The following is a 17,664-nucleotide window of genomic DNA, read 5'->3' on the forward strand; positions in this document are numbered from 1 at the left end:
TAGGTTACCTTTGATCTTTCTTTGGCGGTTGCTGCCTCCTCAAAATGTACAGTAAGAGCCATGAGCAGCCCCACAAACAGATTGTTTAAGCTGAAAACCTCTGCTGCAATGGACCAGTGCCATGTTAGACGAGAGAATGAAAACACCCCCGCAGCAAGGATTCCTCCAGCATGGGAGCCAGAAAGCCTGCAAATACAGATAACATGAAATCTTCTTTCCCAACAAAAAGAACCGACTTTATTTTCCTTTTTAGAAACTGTAGCGGCAGAAATTATGACAGTCACCCAGCCCTATCCCAACACATTATATGGTTAATACATTACTTTCATGTAATAATTTCTTCCCACACGTTTTAATTAGCAAGTCCATATATTAACTTATCAACAAATGAGGGAACGAGCCGGCTGGGTCTCCCATGCACTGAATGAGGCTTAGTTCTCAGATGGAACCTCTAGGATTCGAGCCAGTGCAGAAAGCCTGAAGTGAGAGTAGCTGGAGAGATAACAAGTAGTAGCTGGAGAGATACTGAGTCACTTGTCTTGCTATAGCCGCAAAGAAGGATGGTCTGGTTAACACGGAGCTATGCTGAATTGTAAAAATTAATGAAATGGCAGAAGATCTATTCAGGAACACCCTTTCCCACTTCTTGTGGCATGTATGGACCTAGGCACCTTCCACACGACCACACTAGAGTGTATCTCTCAACATATGGCAAAGACGTCTTCGTCACAATATTTGGTGATTTTAAGATCTTGAAAGTTAAGGTCTTAGTTTCTAGTGATTTCTTCTCAACACAAAGTTGAAGTTGAAAACGGAGTATCTTCTTTTAAAGACAGGGATGGGAATGTGAACTTCATTAACACAAAGAGAACCAAACGCTACACTTGGAAACAAACTTCTCAGCCCCAGTGCCAACGAGAGGCAGACGTCTCAAATAGATCAGGAAGCTGGATCTCAATCCAGAGATCTGATTTGAGACTGGCAACGTGATGGAATATGTTAGCACAGCAATGTCCTATTTCACTAGAAGTCTAAAATGATGAAAGAGCTGTTACCAAATATCTCTAACACGTGTTGTGATTCAGTAAGCATTACCATGTCTAATAGTTACAATATTATATAGCCCTAAGTCATCGCTCTTAAACTATATTGTTTTGTGTAAAAAGTGGTGGGGTAATTTTGTGAAGTAGTTGTGGCTTTTAATCAAGCATTTTAGAAAAAAAGTTAAAATACAATTTTGATATCACTGAACCTGTTTTTGAGGTCCTCTTTGCAATTTATTTCTTTTCTTTCCCTTATAAAGGTCACCAGTTTCCTATTTCTTTCAGGGTTCCCCATTCTTCCAATGACCCTGATTCAACACATTAAAGCATTTCTTCCTTCTAAATTACATTCCAAATTCCTTTCAACTTGTCCTCATACTACCCTAGACTCAATTATTTTAATAGTTTCCTAAGTTGTCTTCTGTTTTCCAATCAATTCTGCAATATAACATCACATTAAACTTCTTAAAACATGCTCTTTATGACTACCTAGCCCGCCAATTTAAGGACTCTTCGTTGCCTGTAGGAAACGAGCCAGGTTGGAATCCACGCTCCCAGCGAATAGTAACTAGCCGCTAATTACCAGCATTATTATCTCTACCAACCAGTTAGGCTCCTCAAAATTCCCTAATAAGACATGCTTATTCCCAGTGCCATACCTCTGCTCATGCTGTACCCATGAACTGAATGTCGTCTCAGCTTCTATTTATTCAACCTCTACTCTTTTCTCAAATTTCTCTTCAATTCCCAGGTTTCTAGCTCATCTTGGAATATTTATGGCATGTTAACTGCCTGCAATAATTATTCTGACATTATTTTTGAAATGTGAACCGGAGTTAAACTTCATTTATATTGGAAGTCTTTAGCTCCAAGCACAGAAAGGAAACTCAGTGAATGAGAGAATGAATTAATCTTAAAGAATGGTAACATTTTTAAAGGAATTTCCATGTTTCATCTGTCAATATTATTTTGGAAAGTCAGCATAAGATATAAGATTCCTTCCTCTACTTAAAACATAAATTCAGGGTGCCTGGGTGGCTCACTTGGTTAAGCGTCCTATTTTGGCTCAGGTCATGATCTCATGGTCTGTGAGTTCAAGCCCCGCATCAGGCTCTGTGCTGACAGCTCAGAGCCTGGAACCTGCTTCAGATTCTGTGTCTCCCTCTCTCTGCCCCTCCCCGCTCACGCTCTGTCTCTCTCTGTCAAAAAAAATGAATAAGCATTAAAAAAAACACACACACAAATTAGCTTCCTTGGAAAACTGGCTGATTCCAGGTCTGTGGTAGCTCAAGTATAAAATGAATCTGAACTATCTTGTGCCAGAACGTAAGGAAGTGTTCAAAAGGGGACATGACAAAAGGACAAGGAGTCAGCTTCAAGGGGCCAAATCAGGGATAATTTAAATATCAATAATTATAGTAATAGATTGCAACCCAATGAATAAATAACCTATAGTGATATAAACAAATAAACGGGAGAGGAGAAAGTCCATAGAAAGTCAACAACTAATAACTGTAGAAGAAATGATGGAATTTGGCAGTGATCACCATCAGAATAATGGATACCAAAATTAGTGGGTAAAAGTTTTGCAGTAACAGAAGTATGTACATAAGTCGAAAGGTATCTGTCTAGAAATAGATTAACTACAAAAGGAAAAATGCTAACGTTACAGTGGCAAACCAGGCAGACACAATCTTAACCACATGATCAAAGTTAATGCCCAGAAATGGGACAAACATCATATACTTCCTGATCTAGTCCCATCAAAAGAATAGAGCATCATTTCTATGGTAATCTTGCCAAAATGTATTACCTGAAGCTACAGACAAATTCAAATTGAAGAACATTCTATAAAATAACTGGCCAATATATACCCCCAAAAATGTCAAGGTCTTGAAAGACAAAAACAAAAAGCAAAAAAAAAAAAAAAAAAAAAAAATAGGTCCATATGAAGACTAAAGGGATACAACAATAGAATAAAAGGTATGATCTCGAATTTTCTTCTGTGAAATAGGATATTATTGGAATAATTGGCAAAATCTGAATCACCTTTATAGATAACAGTGTTGTATCAGTGATAATTTCCTGACTTTAAGAAATGCACTGTGGATATGTAGGAAAATGAGCTTGTTTTTAAGAAACACCCCTTGAAGCATTTAAGGGTAAAAGGGTACCATCTATGCAGCTTACTCTTAAATGGTTAAAAACAAAACAATACACACATATGGCTTGTGGCTAATGATATTGAGCATCTTTTCAAGTGCTTATTGGCTATCTGTATGTCTTCCTTGGAGATGTTTATTCAGACCCATTGCCCATTTAAAAATTAGGTTGTCCTTTGTATTATTGTACAGTTCTTCTCAACTTCCTTTTGATACATTTCTTTTCTGTGAAACACAGCCAGAGTCCATTGCTTGCATCCAAGAGCCCTGACTGAAACACGCTGCCTTCCCTCTTTGTTATTTCTATTACGTTTTCAAGGGAAACTATGTGAGCAAATTCTGAAAATAAATGCTGAAGATGCCATAGCTTTGTGAAAAGCAGAAGAGACAGCAGTATGTCTAAGAACAGAATGCATGCATACATACATAAGATATGAAGAATACAAAACATTTTGGAGTCTTCATCATTTTACTATTTGATTTGCGGTCTTCCTAGCAATGTATATAAGCTAAGCTTATATAAATTTCATTGATTTCAGCAGCCTTTTGTAAACAGTGAATATCCATTAAAACACACGTATTTCAACAAACTGCCTTTAAATCTGCTTTATGCTAAGATTCAGAATCAATCACCATTTTCCCGACCATGTAACATGTATAAATGAGTGGGTTAAAAAAACAGAGACATGGCACAAGAACAGACACTCAGATCAGTGGAACAGAATAGAGAACCCAGAAATGGACCCACAAACGTATGGTCAACTAATCTTTGACAAAGCAGGAAAGAATATTCAATGGAATAAAGACAGTCTCTTCAGCAAGTGGTGCTGGGAAAATTGGATAGTGACATGCAGAAGAATGAACCTGGACCACTTTCTTACACCATACACAAAAATAAACTTAAAATGGATGAAAGACCTAAATGTATGACAGGAAGCCATCAAAATCCTCAAGGAGAAAGCAGGCAAAAACCTCTTTTATCCTGGGGCGCCTGGGTGGCGCAGTCGGTTAAGCGTCCGACTTCAGCCAGGTCACGATCTCACAGTCCGTGGGTTCGAGCCCCGCGTCGGGCTCTGGGCTGATGGCTCAGAGCCTGGAGCCTGTTTCCGATTCTGTGTCTCCCTCTCTCTCTGCCCCTCCCCCGTTCATGCTCTGTCTCTCTCTGTCCCAAAAATAAATAAACGTTGAAAAAAAAAAAAATTAAAAAAAAAAAAAAAAAAACCTCTTTTATCTTGGCTGCAGCAACTTCTTACTCAACACATCTCCAGAGGCAAGGGAAACAAAAGCAAAAATGAACTATTGGGACCTCATCAAAATAAAAAGCTTCTGCACAGCGAAGGAAACAACCAGCAAAACTAAAAGGCAAACCGACAGAATGGGAGAAGATATTTGCAAATGATGTATCAGATACAGAGTTAGTATCCAAAATCTATAAAGAACTTATCAAACTCAACACCCAAAAAACAAATAATCCAGTGAAGAAATGGGCAGAAGACATGAATAGACACTTCTCCAAAGAAGGCATCCAGATAGCCAACCGACACATCAAAGATGCTCCACATCACTCATCATCAGAGAAATACAAATCAAAACCACAATGAGATACCACCTCACACCTGTCAGAATGGCTAACATTGACAATTCAGGCAACAACAGATATTGGCGAGGATGCAGAGAAAGCGGATCTCTTTTGCATTGTTGGCGGGAATGCAAGCTGGTGCAGCCACTCTGGAAAACATTATGGAGGTTCCTCAAAAAATTAAAAATAGAACTACCCTATGACCCAGCAATTGCACTACTAGGTATTTATCCAAGGGATACAGGTGTGCTATTTCGAAGGGACATATGCACCCCAATGTTTACAGCAGCACTATCAACAATAGCCAAAGTATGGAAAGAGCCCAAATGTCCATCGATGGATGAATGGATAAAGAAGATGTGGAATATGTATACAATGGAGTATTACTTGGCAATCAAAAAGAATGAAATCTTGCCATTTGCAACTATGTGGATGGAACTAGAGCGCATTATGCTAAATGAAATTAGTCAGAGAAAGACAAATATCATATGACTTCACTCATATGAGTACTTTAAGATACAGAACAGATGAACATAAGGAAGGGAAACAAAAACAATATTAAAACAAGAGAGGGACAAAACATAAGAGACTCTTAAATATGGAGAACAAACAGAGGGTTGCTGGAGGGGTTGTGGGAGGGGGGATGGGCTAAATGGGTAAGGGGCACTAAGGAATCTACTCCTGAAATCATTCTTGCACTATATGCTCACTAATTTGGATGTAAATTAAAAAAAATTAAATTAAAAAAAAATAAAGGAGAATCCCCCCACCCCCCAAAAAGAAAAATTAAAAAGGAGACAATTCAAAACATCTGTTGGGGGGCACCTCCACAAGTCGAGGAGGGACACATACAAGGATTTGCAAGTTGCAATAAATGCTCAGGGAGGCCGCAGAGACGGTGGGTGTGGAGTGGCAGGATCCATGAGCATGGCTGTGGAAAGGTCTGAAGCAACCTGAGCTGGCCTGGAAAGGCTGGATAGAGCCAGGGTTAGCGGCTTTACTATGTGGGTAGGACAGAAGGGCAGGAGGGAAGGGAGTCTGTACTGAACCATGGGGCCTAGACTGGGTAGGGAAGGAAGCAAAGCAGCAGAAGGCTGATGAAGGCAATAAAAAGGATGAACAAAGGGCTCTAGGTCTCAGTTAAATGGAAGACAAGTGTAGAGGCACCAAGGAAATGAGTGAACTGAAAGCTGAAGTCACTCCAGGTAGTGGAAAGTCAGCTGGGGAAGGGGACATCGAACTGGTAAAGGGTGGAACAGGCCTGTTAAACAAGAACTCGATTCTATTATTGAAAGCAGGGGATGGGAAATCCCATGCTAACAAGGACATGTGATGCCCCACATCGGCACACTGCAAGCTGGGTCTGGGTTCTGCTGTCAAGTCAAAGGATGATGTCTGCAATGGGAAGCATGAGGACTTTCTGAAGACTCTGGCGGTCTTCAGTTCGCTCACTGACCGTGCAGCCAGGCAATCTCGGTATATTGTCCAAGGCATATTTCATTATCTGAGCTTGCTTCGTTTCACCTGAATGGACAGAGCTAACTGACTAGAGAGCAAGTTGAAGTCAACGGTGATTTCACGAAGACATTTCAGGATCATTTTCAGGATCATTAGCTTCCTTTTGTCCACATCCGTAGCCTCTATTCTCTGTTCTCACCTTAGCATTCTCTTGAAATAGCACCCAGTTATCCAACTGCTAAATACAACAGGCCCCCAGGACCTCTCTGCTGTACTGATCCCAGACCCAGACCCACTCTACTGAGTTGACCCGGGCTCCGCCTCCCTCTGGTGTTCCTTCTGTGGCCCTCGATCTTCCTTCTGTGTTTTCTCTGAATGGCTCCCCTTCATCCGTTATGTCCTTCAAAGCTGATGTTGCCAAGATCTCATTCTCAGCCAACTCTTCTCACGTGTACATACTCCACATGGGTGGCCTTATCCACTCACTGTCTTGACTTCAGCTACCGACTGCAAACTGAAGTAACCAGATCTGTCTCTAGTACTGCCTCCCCTTAGTTGCAAACTGACGTGTCTCCAACTGACTGCTGTACACCTCACAACAAAGCCACTCCAGCTCTGGGTGTCCCACAGAACCTGAATATCAACATGGTCAAGCCACCAGAACGAAGGATCCAAAACATACTTGCTCTTGCACATTTCTGCCTCCAACCCTGTAATGACTCCTCTTTGATTATAAAACATTTTACAATGTCCTCATTACGACAGGCAAGACCTTTCGTGATCTGGTCTCAGCCTACGTGCAGCTTCATTTTTGGACATAACCCATCTCATAGTTTGTGTTCTAGCAACACTAGGTGAGTTTTAAGTTCCAGTACTTACAGGCTGTTTCTACTCCATCTCTGGGTTTCTTTGCCGATGAGCAGTGCTGCTGGGTACATTTTTCCAACAAGTTTTTCCTAAAGTACTTTCACTAAGACTAGGGTAGTTTGCTCCTTCTCCAGATTCTATTAAGTCAAATGTATTAAGTGGGTACTGAATAGACATGTTTTTCTGTATTTCTAAAACTGTACAATCCTGAGGAATAGAAATTTTTAACTGCAACCTAATCAAAACACAGTTAAGGAAGCCAGATATGGGGAACTTAAAATCCTCTAAATAATGTATTACAAAGCCAACAGAATTATTTTTGGACTACTGAAACCACTGTATGGCCATTTCAGCATATCTGTATATTTTAAAAATTAAAAGCATATCTCACTTTACATGTGTGTGCTTGTCCCTAAAAAAGTCTTTTGATTTTTGGGAAACTAAAGGTTTTTTCACGTATGTGTTTCAGACATTCTTTCTTTATCTTTAGTTTTTGATGCTCTCTGAATAACATGGTTTTTAATTATCTCAACATAAGTCCAAGTATTTCTAAATAAAGCTTTTATAAAGTTACATATGCCACTATTTAGAAGTTGATCTTTTTTTTTTCATTGCAAAAAAACTGAAAGGAAAGATGTTTTGGTATTGGGGTAAATTTTGTTTATGAATCATGTTGTCTTTCATGTTGTGCTTTACTATTATAAAAGTGGTACCTTAGTAACAAATGAAATTGAGGGAAATATTGAAGGATTCATGTTTGCTTTTGCTACATTAACTTTTATTACACTAGTTTTTGTTACATTAGTAACAAAATTTTATTTTTTAAAAATAAAGCAATGTCCATATGGATGTATCTTACAGAAACTAGGGAATAATCCATTTTTCCACCCTGTACTTTAATTCAAGTGTTTCAATATTCTCTTGGCAAGAGTATAGAAATCATAATTTTACCTAAAAGAATTTTATATTACTTTGTTCCTTGTCTAAAGTGAATATTTCAAAGGAGATAAGAAAGTAGAGATTTACAGTTACTCACATTGCCTTTCACATACTAATGTATAAATAAAGTCCCTTAAATTTTCTCACGTTTTTCAGAAATTTCAAAGACAATAGGTTTTCACCTTATGTCTTATTGAGCCAAATATCAATGAACCATCCATATCAATAAGCCACTGCAAGTCTAAGATAGAAGACATTAAATGTGCAAAAGATTTACTTAAATGATGATGCAAAAATCACACTGATGAATACGTCTGAAGGTGAATCTTGTTTAAGCAAACAAGATGACTGAGCAAACCCTTTTATTATCTATTTATGTATGAATCTTTAAAAAGGTATTTTTGAGGGCGCCTGGGTGGCTCAGTCGGTTAAGCATCCGACTTCAGCTCAGGTCGTGATCTCATAGTTTGTGGTTCAAGCTCTGCGTTGGGCTCTGTGCTGACAGCTCAGAGACTGGAGCCTACTTTGGATTCTGTGTCTCCTCTCTCTCTCTGCCCCTCACGTTCTGCCTGTCTCTCAAGAATGAATAAACATTTAAAAAATTAAAAAAAAAATAAAATAAATAAAAAAGTATTTTTGTATGAGCGTACAGAATACCTACAACCTCCAACTAAGCCATCATCTATTCTGATTCCTGGGGTCTTTGTTATTTTATGAGCCTGGACAAAGATGATCCCTCTGAACGAAGGGTGCCCGGAGTAAATGATTAGGCAAGTTAGCTGTAATCTCTTTTGGGGAATAACTATTTTTTATCTATTTATTTATTCATTAAAAACAATTTTTTTAGACAGGGGGAGAGAGAACATGCTGGAGACAGGGGCAGAGGGAGAGAGAAAAAGAGAATCTTAGCTCGCTGCCCAGCATGGAGCCCCAAAGCGGGGCTGGATCCCACGAACCCAGGATCGACCTGGGCTGAAATCAAGAGTCCAATGCTCAACTGATTGGGCCACCCCGGCACCCCTTGGGGAATAATTCTAACCAGAACACATATTCCGCAATTTTTTTTTCCCTCAAAAGGCTACAACATATATTTATAGTTTGGGGTGGGAGGGCAGAATTAAATTATGTAAGTAGAAGGAAACACTATTCATACACCTTACGGAATACAATACTGTTAAGTGAGTTGGTAGTCTAAACTTCTGGCTAAGTAATCTTTCTTTTAAAAATATACAGAAGGAGGGCTGCCTGAGTGGCTCAGTCAGCCGAAGTGTAGGACTCCTGATTTTGGCTCAGGCCATGATCCAGGATCATGGGATTGAGCCCCGCCATGGCTCAGTGCTGAGCACAGATAAAGCCTGCTTGGGATCCTCTCCCTCTCTCCCTCTGTCATCTCCCCCACTCATCCCCCCCCCCAAAATAAAAAAAAAAAAAATAGAAAAAAAATATATGGAAGAAATTTCCAATCTGACATTATTACTTAAGCATGAGATTTAAGTAAAATTGTTGTTCTGGGTCCACAAAATGAGCTGTTTGGTATCAATCCATAAAGTCAAATGTACAGATGGACTATAAATAGACGTAAATCCAAAATAAGGTAAACCAACTGTCATCTACCCATAGACGTAGTCCGAGGATTTTTTTTTCAAATTATAATGACATAATTAAAAACACCATTGTGTTTTCACTCGGCAATCCCAGAGTCCTACTTTCCATTTTCATTTTATTCTTTTGAATAAATATGCTTAACCATTTTTTTTTTACAAAGCAACTAAGGAGTTAGTAAATTTATTTATATATACTTAATGCGTTAAAGTGGCATCTTAAAATGAGCTCACTAAAAAGAGGCACATTTATCTACTGACATTGATGAAACTGCTTCAATAAAAAAGAAAAAGAGAAATTCAAATGAGGTGGTGAATAAAATAAGAAGTCTCTTCACCAGAACTCAAGAATAAATTGCAAAACAGTCTAAACTATTTTCCATTTTAATTTAAGGACACCTTATGATATGAGAAAAAATGTTTTCCATTCTCATTTAGATTCTCACAGAGCCTCATAGAAGGAGGTCAGAAAACATTTCTTCAACTGAAATACGTATTTTTAGAATCTAACCTGACTTATAGAAAGATAACATGTTATGAAGCCCTATGAAGAAATAATCACATACTTAAAACACCATTACTGTGACCATTTTAATAACACAATCACTACATTGTAAAAGATAGTCACATGTCAGTACTAACAATCAAAATCCAAGTTGTTACACTTTGCGAGAGGGATGCTGAATTTAAGGGCTCATACTAATAGAGTAAAGCAATGATACAGATGATTCAAAACATCCAATAATCTAAAAGTCACTGAAGTATGTTTTATTTTATATAAACATATTTTTATGTTACATGTAAAATATATTTTCCAGTATATTTGCAGTAAATAAATCTTCCAAATTGCTTTGTGCTTGGGTTAACACTAAATGTCACTCAGTTCACATTCTAGTAAAGTACAGTGGTTAGTCAATAAAGAAAGATGTGCCCAAGAGTATGACAGACAGTATGGGAAGGGTGGTCAAGTATTTAAAATTTCATCCAGATAATGCAAATAACAAGAATTCTCCACTGGGGTACGGAATATGGGGTAAGGATTAAGATCGTCCTAACAAATGTGAAGCTCAGAATTCTATGGTTAATACACAAGTGCCTTCTTTTTGGTCCACAAAATCCATGAGACCTAGATAAGATTCCTAGGAAAGGTACTGATTGTGCAGGAGTTTTCTCATTGATGGAATACTCTTCATCTGTTGACACAATGGATAAATCAGGAGGTTACAATTTACACCATTGACACAGGTTTGCTATTGATGATGAGGTATATTTTTCTTTCTACTACGTGGTATTTGATTTTCATGTGTAGTCACATGTTTGTCTAACCCACAATCAAAAGGCAAATAACAGAAACCTGAGATTCTTTCAGAACACACATTTGACGTGCCTCATAAAATTCATGAATGTATTTGTCTTCAGTGTTACTTGCATGCAAAGGACCCAACATGGAAGGTACCCGACGCTCCCTTCTACGCTGCAAACTCCTGCTTGAAGTAAGCAGGGCCGAGCAGGCAGGCCACAATGCAGCATTTGAGAATTATTGTTAAGTATTTACTATTAGCGTCGAGTCTTACTGACAACTAAAAACATGTAATGGCTTACAGGGAAGAAGTAAGGTAAAGCAGGACACAACGAACAGCAAATCTACCACCCTACCCTCCCAAGTTCTTATCCTTCTTGTTCACGAAAACTATATAAATGTTACTTCTGGCTCAATCACATAATCAACACTTATCTATGTATCTCTTCAGTGCACCTGGAAAAAGGTCAAACTGGGAAGCCAGCTACTGCTGAACCTCTCTTTCCAGGGTCGTTCACTCACCCCCAGTTATAACAAATACACACTGAGCATCTCATATGCTCCAATACTCTGTGGGCAAATTACAGTCAGTGGCCAGTCTGGACCTAATTAACATAAACCAATCATTGAGGGCAGGGTATATGAAAGTTACGTCATGGAAGATAAATTAATTAATTAAAAAAATAAAGTTACATGTTGGAAGCCACCACCACTGCCTCTAAAAAAATGTAAAATACTTCCACCTTTAATAACTTCGCAAACAATCCCTTTTTCCACATTTTATAAAAATTTACTTTCACTCCAGATAAAATCCTACCAAGGTTTGTTCCATTTCATGAGATTCAATCAAAAGGAAAACTGGTTCTAGCCTGAATTTTCAGTTACATAAGTATCAACTACTAAAACTATGCTAAAAGGAAAAGTATGAAGTATTATTCCTGATTTTAAGCCACTAAATAACATTGGGGGAAAAACTGTAAAGTCCTCAAAAACACCCAACTGAAATGGAAGGAGTAAGATTATGAATATCTTCCATAAAGTATAATCACACAATTCCCATTAAAATTCAGATTTATGCATTAACCACTAAATAATAAAGTTACTCAAGGTTTAGAACAATTCCTTTTATTATAGCTCATCAACTTACACCTAAATGTCTAAAGGAAAAAACACTGAACTGGGCTTTCTAGGAATCACCATCGTACGCTTCACTTTTTACTAAGTTTTCATGGTATGCCAAATAATTTGCACAGTGGGAGGCACGATTTCTTGAAAGCAACCAACTTCCAAATAACCCCCAAATTACAAATTTTCATCACATTTTGTCTGAAATGTTTAAAAACACAGAAGACCCCCAAACAGCCTATTACCCAAGCTTGATGGCGTATTTTGTGTTCAGTAGCAAACCTGGATGGTTAAAAAGTGTACTCCAGCCAATTGTTCTCAGAGGCCTTGGCCATGACACAGCATCACGCTAAGTCCCTTTAAACCCAAAACTTAGAAGATGCTACATACTTTTTTAAACAATTAAGATATGAAACGTGTACGAAGGAAACTTAAAAGATCCAAATAACTCAGCAGAATGAGCGTATTAAACTGTTTTCACCAGCAACACTAACCAACTCAATAAACAATAGAGATTTAATGTTAAGTAGTTTCATTATGCAAAGTTATGAAGCATATCTTAATACTTCCATTCCTTCAGACTGCTTTGTTTTTATGGCTTTGAGAAGTAGCAAATCTATATGAGTTATGATCTATAATTTTATTTGTAATTTTAAGAAATATATGCATTTATGATTACAGCCCTAATGACTGATGACTAGTTCCAGTGGCAAAATCTCGGCAGGAAACAGATTTAGCAATTTGAATGTTTTATAAGTTTTTGTAATTGAGGAAACTTTTCATAATCTGACATTTGTTAAAACCACTTATTAGAAATTATGCAGCACAGTAGCTGTGGAAATATGAGCTAGCTTCACAATTATAAAGTCAGCCTATGTAGCCCTTTCCTATTGTATATAGTGGCATAAACCCCACAGCGGCCTATCAGCTAACTGGCAGGCAGGGGGCTGCTCTATTCAAAGTGAGAGATACAAGCTGCAGGGCAAAAACCTGGCAGCTCCCATCTGACCCCACAATCCCCTACTGGTGACAGCTCCAAGCTCCATGGCAAATTAGGCCTTCTCATATTACAATTGGAGAAGACAGATTCCATTAGCAGTATCTGAAATTGAGTGGAGAGCTGCACTGTTATCAGACTTGACTCATAAGCACTGCTATTAATCAGAGCTATGATAGCATTTATATATTTCAAGCTATCTGCTGCCGCTGTGATATTCTGCTACAAAGGGTTGATGGGACTTAGGAAAGTGAACAATAGAGCTTTCTGGGAAAAGCAGAGTAAATCAAGAAAGTCTATGACTTCCGCACATTCTGAAGGGATTGTGGTTTACATAAATTTTCTCCCAATTGGAGATTGAGCTCTTCCTCATCTTACACATGGGATTTAGTTGTCACTCAATGGTAACAGCTGTGAAAAGGTGAAGCGGCCCACCGCTCAGAATATTGCCTTCGCTTTTAAAGCAATTAACCCATGAACAGGAGGATACCTGGTGATATCAAAGGGATTAGGCCAGCCAGTGCATTATTAACATTTCCTTGAACTAATTCTAACTCTGACTAGCTGTCAGAAAAGACTCTACAGTCTTAAAAAAGAGTTTTTGCCCTGCTTTTTTCCCCTTCAAAATGAAGTGCTGCTATTTGAGCCTAATATGTCCCTCTACTTATAAGAAAATGCAAATGAACCAAGCTCTTAATATGCTTAACCAGTCTGAGTCAATGCAATTTTAATACAAGTATGAGAGAAATATATGATCAATTAACCAGGGATCAAGACAGATATTCTCCTGAATGGAAATTAATGCTCCAGTACTTTCCATTCTTCTTCAACTACAAAAACTTGGGGCCTATTTGTTACTTATGCATAGTTACCTCTGAAATTAGGAAGAGCTTCACATTATTCTCTATGGCAATAATCTAAAATACTCTCTGAGCTGGAAAATCCAAATGTCCCTTAAGCAGGAGATTCTACATTCTCTAAGGTATGGCATTTTAATTTTCTATTCTTTATTGAATGGAGTCTTAGCTGAAGCTGCAAGAGTCGCAGACACAGGGCTCAGAATCAAGTATTCCTCTTCTAAAAGTTTAAGCAAATTAATTTTTAGCAGCAGCATAATGTTTAGAATTATATTGCTTATACAAAACAAGATACCCCACAAATAAAATACTGGCACAAAACAACCTGCTGGAAGATATTTAAATATCACTGAAACTGGTTAAGTTCTTTGCAGCAGGTAGGCAGAGTTTCAATACACCTTTAATTATTATTTGTACTCATATATTCTAGCTAACGTGGTTGACATCAAGAGATCTGATTTCTTACTGTGCAGTGTTAACAGTGTTAGAAAGTTTTTTTTATGCAAGTGTCCTAAAACAGTAGTTCCTAGAAAAAAAAAATTGAAAACCTGTTTAATGGTTAGCGACTTTGTCTTAATTCCTTTAAGATAAGCACTGAATTTTGATTATAAAAACTAAAATAGTTTTACTTTCGAGCCACATTCGTCCTCAACAAACACTGTTGGATGAATTCTTCTAGAGTTCCACTTGGTCCATAATAGTTTGGAAAGGATATGCTGACTCTCAAACCTATTGAGAATATATTTCCTGCCCTGTAACTCCCAAAATAAACGATACAAGATACACCCTCATCTGAGATCATAGGCAATTTAAATCTTCCCTGAGGTAAAGAATTTTTAACAATGCTATCAACATACTCCATCTTCTTTTAGTGATACCAGAACATATGAGACGTAAGCATGTTGACGTTTAGTGACCGTGATTTCAGCGCTCCTTCCTTACTAAGTACATAGGACCGAGTGTGATACTTCTTAGGAAATAAGTTTGAAATTCAAGTAGTAAGCAATGCTAAGGCATGTTCATATTCATGATTTATAAGACCTATAACTTCCTAAATTTTGTATTAATAGGATTTGTGAATTTCGAATATGACACTTTAAATATTGTGCCATTAAACTTAAAAATCATTTGCTTTAATGGCCTTAAAAGAGAAAATCCCAGTTCCTACGAATCACTGACTGCGTTTCATAGTCTTAAAAACACAGATGTACATATTAATAAAATGAATACTATTTCATATAAATGAAATGCATTAAACTCTCTTAACATAATGAATGCTTAAAAATACCCCTGAAGGGGACAATACATAAATAAATACATACAGAAACAACTGCCACAATCTTACTATTTTTAATTCAATAAACTACAATGACACATACAGCTTTCCACGTGCTGTTTTCCTCATATGCTTTCTACATTAAGGCAAAGCACACAGACATGAGTTCTTGCCAACCATTAGGAAAGATTGACAAAAAATGCAGTGTTAATGACATCTTATGGCTTTTAAAAGCAAGAGAAAGACGCAAGGAAAGCAAAAATTACATCGTAATTGGAAACAACGAATAAATTGCTCTTTCAAAACCTAAGTCATGTTTACTGAAAAAAACGCAGCTTTTTACATCAACACATTTAAACAGAAATTTGCTTTTAAAATGCAATCTTTGTTTAAAAGGTACAGAAGGTCTTTATGTCCACCCCAAGAGCTAAATATAGTGAATGCTATGTGAACAATTACCTGAAAAAAATCTAAACCTGTTAAAAGAATTAATTTACTGCACACCAGTCAGCACTAATCCTACATGTACAGTAATGTTCTCTTAAGTGATGGGGGAAAGAAAGAATAAAACTGTTTCCTAGATCAAAACCCTTCAATATTCAACAACGAAACGGAATGATGATTTGGCCTGTAAATGAATAAAGTAGTAAAATGTCCCCTCAACAAATTCTGATAAAAGGAGTCAACCTGTAAAGGAATACATTTACTATACGCTGATACTGGGAAAAAAGCTGTCACTGTAATGGCTGTACAAAAACTGTGTCCTGCTGTTGGGTTTATATTCACAGAAGAAAGGTTTTAAAGGTTAAGTTCAGGTCATACAACAAATGAAATTGTAACAAGCCAGCTGACATTGTATAATGTCTTCTTCCACTCAATCAATAGGCTACTGTTAGTCCCATTACCATAGAGATGGCTTGCTCTTTCCTGAAGGGTGTCTATTGTTTGACAAAACAGATTTGCCACTTGAACTAGGTTGTTCCCAAAGGACGTGTACCTTGTCAATTATTTGTATTCAAAATAATGAAGTATTTTCATATTAAAATGTATGTAAGAGATAATATCATTAGATCCCTTTTCTGAAAGAAAGCAACTTTCCCAAGTACAGTATTACTAAAACACTACTAAAACCACTCAAATATCCAGTTTAGTCATATTAAGAGTTTTTGATTTAAAGCATCTGTCAGCAAATATACAAATTTATCATTAAGACTGTATTAAAAGAAAAGGGTCACAGGTTAAGTGTGCTAATCTAAAACCCATTATAATCAAGCATAATAATAAAAGGTATTTTAAAATGTGGACAACTCAAAGGAAAATTATTGTCCAAAGCTATTTGGATTCAGTAAAGATAAAGACTTCTATGTACGATTTTTACAGTGGTTTTCATGGGGAATGGTATCACCAATTAATATAGTGAACAGCATGAAAAAGTTTTAGAAACCAAATCACTTTATTTGCATAAGAGCTTTTTATAGCCACATAGCATTTAAATACACGTTATAGAAATACCTTGTAAAATACAGGTAAAGAATGAAAAATAAAATAAAATAAATAAAATACAGATGAACTAACAAAATAAATACAACTATTAATTTTCTTTATGTGCTTTTGTCTTAAATGTCTTATGAAAATTATTAATTTGTACACTCAATACAGTACAAGTAAGTTCTGTATTTCAACCTAGATATTTAAAAATTAAAAAGATCAGTTTTTTTGTCTGAATAGAAATAATGACAGATTCTTAATTATAAAAGACTCAGGAGAAAGAATTCTAAAGAAGATTATTCTAATCATTTAGAAAAAGAAAGTATTCGTAATACTAATCAATTCAAGCAGAGATGTTATTTTCCACATTTCATACTTAAAGATTTGGCTATCACCGAAAACCTGTAAGACTGAAATAAAAATGAATTAAATAATATAGATAAAAATTTAGTAAATGATCAATAGTCACAACATTTGAACCTGAAATCTTTCCACAAATAAATTTAAAAGTAAGCTTTAGAGTCATAATTATGTTAACTTTTACCTTTCTGTAAATAATGAAAAAGGAAACTTAGGAAGAATTTAGCCAAAGGGCAATATTATGACTAATGCAAATAAAAACATTAGTCTCAAAAATGGCATTTGAAATTGTCTATTCAAATTACACTATATTTACAGACAAAAATTTATTGTTATACTAAAAACTACAGTAGTTTTTGAAAGAAGTGTTTTAATTTGGCTCTCCCTTTGCAGGAAGTATCACTGTATTTTTTACTATAATCTCCTTAGGCATAGGTTAGACTGAGTTAAGAATGAAGGAGACAGGAACAGCAAAGACAAATAAGTTTACCAACACCCTAAACTAATGACCCATTTTTTAAAAGCAAGGTAGCCTTCCAAACTAAGAAAGCCTTCCATCCATGAAGTAAGTGGGGTCTAATTTGCCTCCCTTCCCTACCTCTATAATGGAAC

At 36.8% G+C, this 17,664-nt stretch overlaps 1 protein-coding gene across 7 annotated transcripts in view; it reads right to left on the reverse strand.

Annotated features, from left to right (window-relative positions):
- The window catches only part of TMEM260 (transmembrane protein 260), a 72,979-nt gene that overhangs the window by 47,555 nt on the left and 7,760 nt on the right, over nt 1-17,664 (reverse strand). For all 7 annotated transcript variants that reach the window (XR_006962082.1, XM_047079594.1, XM_047079591.1 and 4 more), the window contains one exon: nt 9-186. Coding sequence is in view for 6 of the 7 variants with exons in the window: in XM_047079594.1 (XP_046935550.1) it covers nt 9-186 (178 nt within the window). In the remaining variant the exon portion in view is untranslated. The remainder of the gene's footprint in view (nt 1-8; nt 187-17,664) is intronic.

Source organism: Lynx rufus, unplaced genomic scaffold (genome assembly GCF_022079265.1).
Source record: "Lynx rufus isolate CCGP_SWC_20201006 ecotype Redwood Valley unplaced genomic scaffold, mLynRuf1.p SCAF_17, whole genome shotgun sequence".
In the NCBI taxonomy this organism is placed as follows: domain Eukaryota; kingdom Metazoa; phylum Chordata; class Mammalia; order Carnivora; family Felidae; genus Lynx; species Lynx rufus.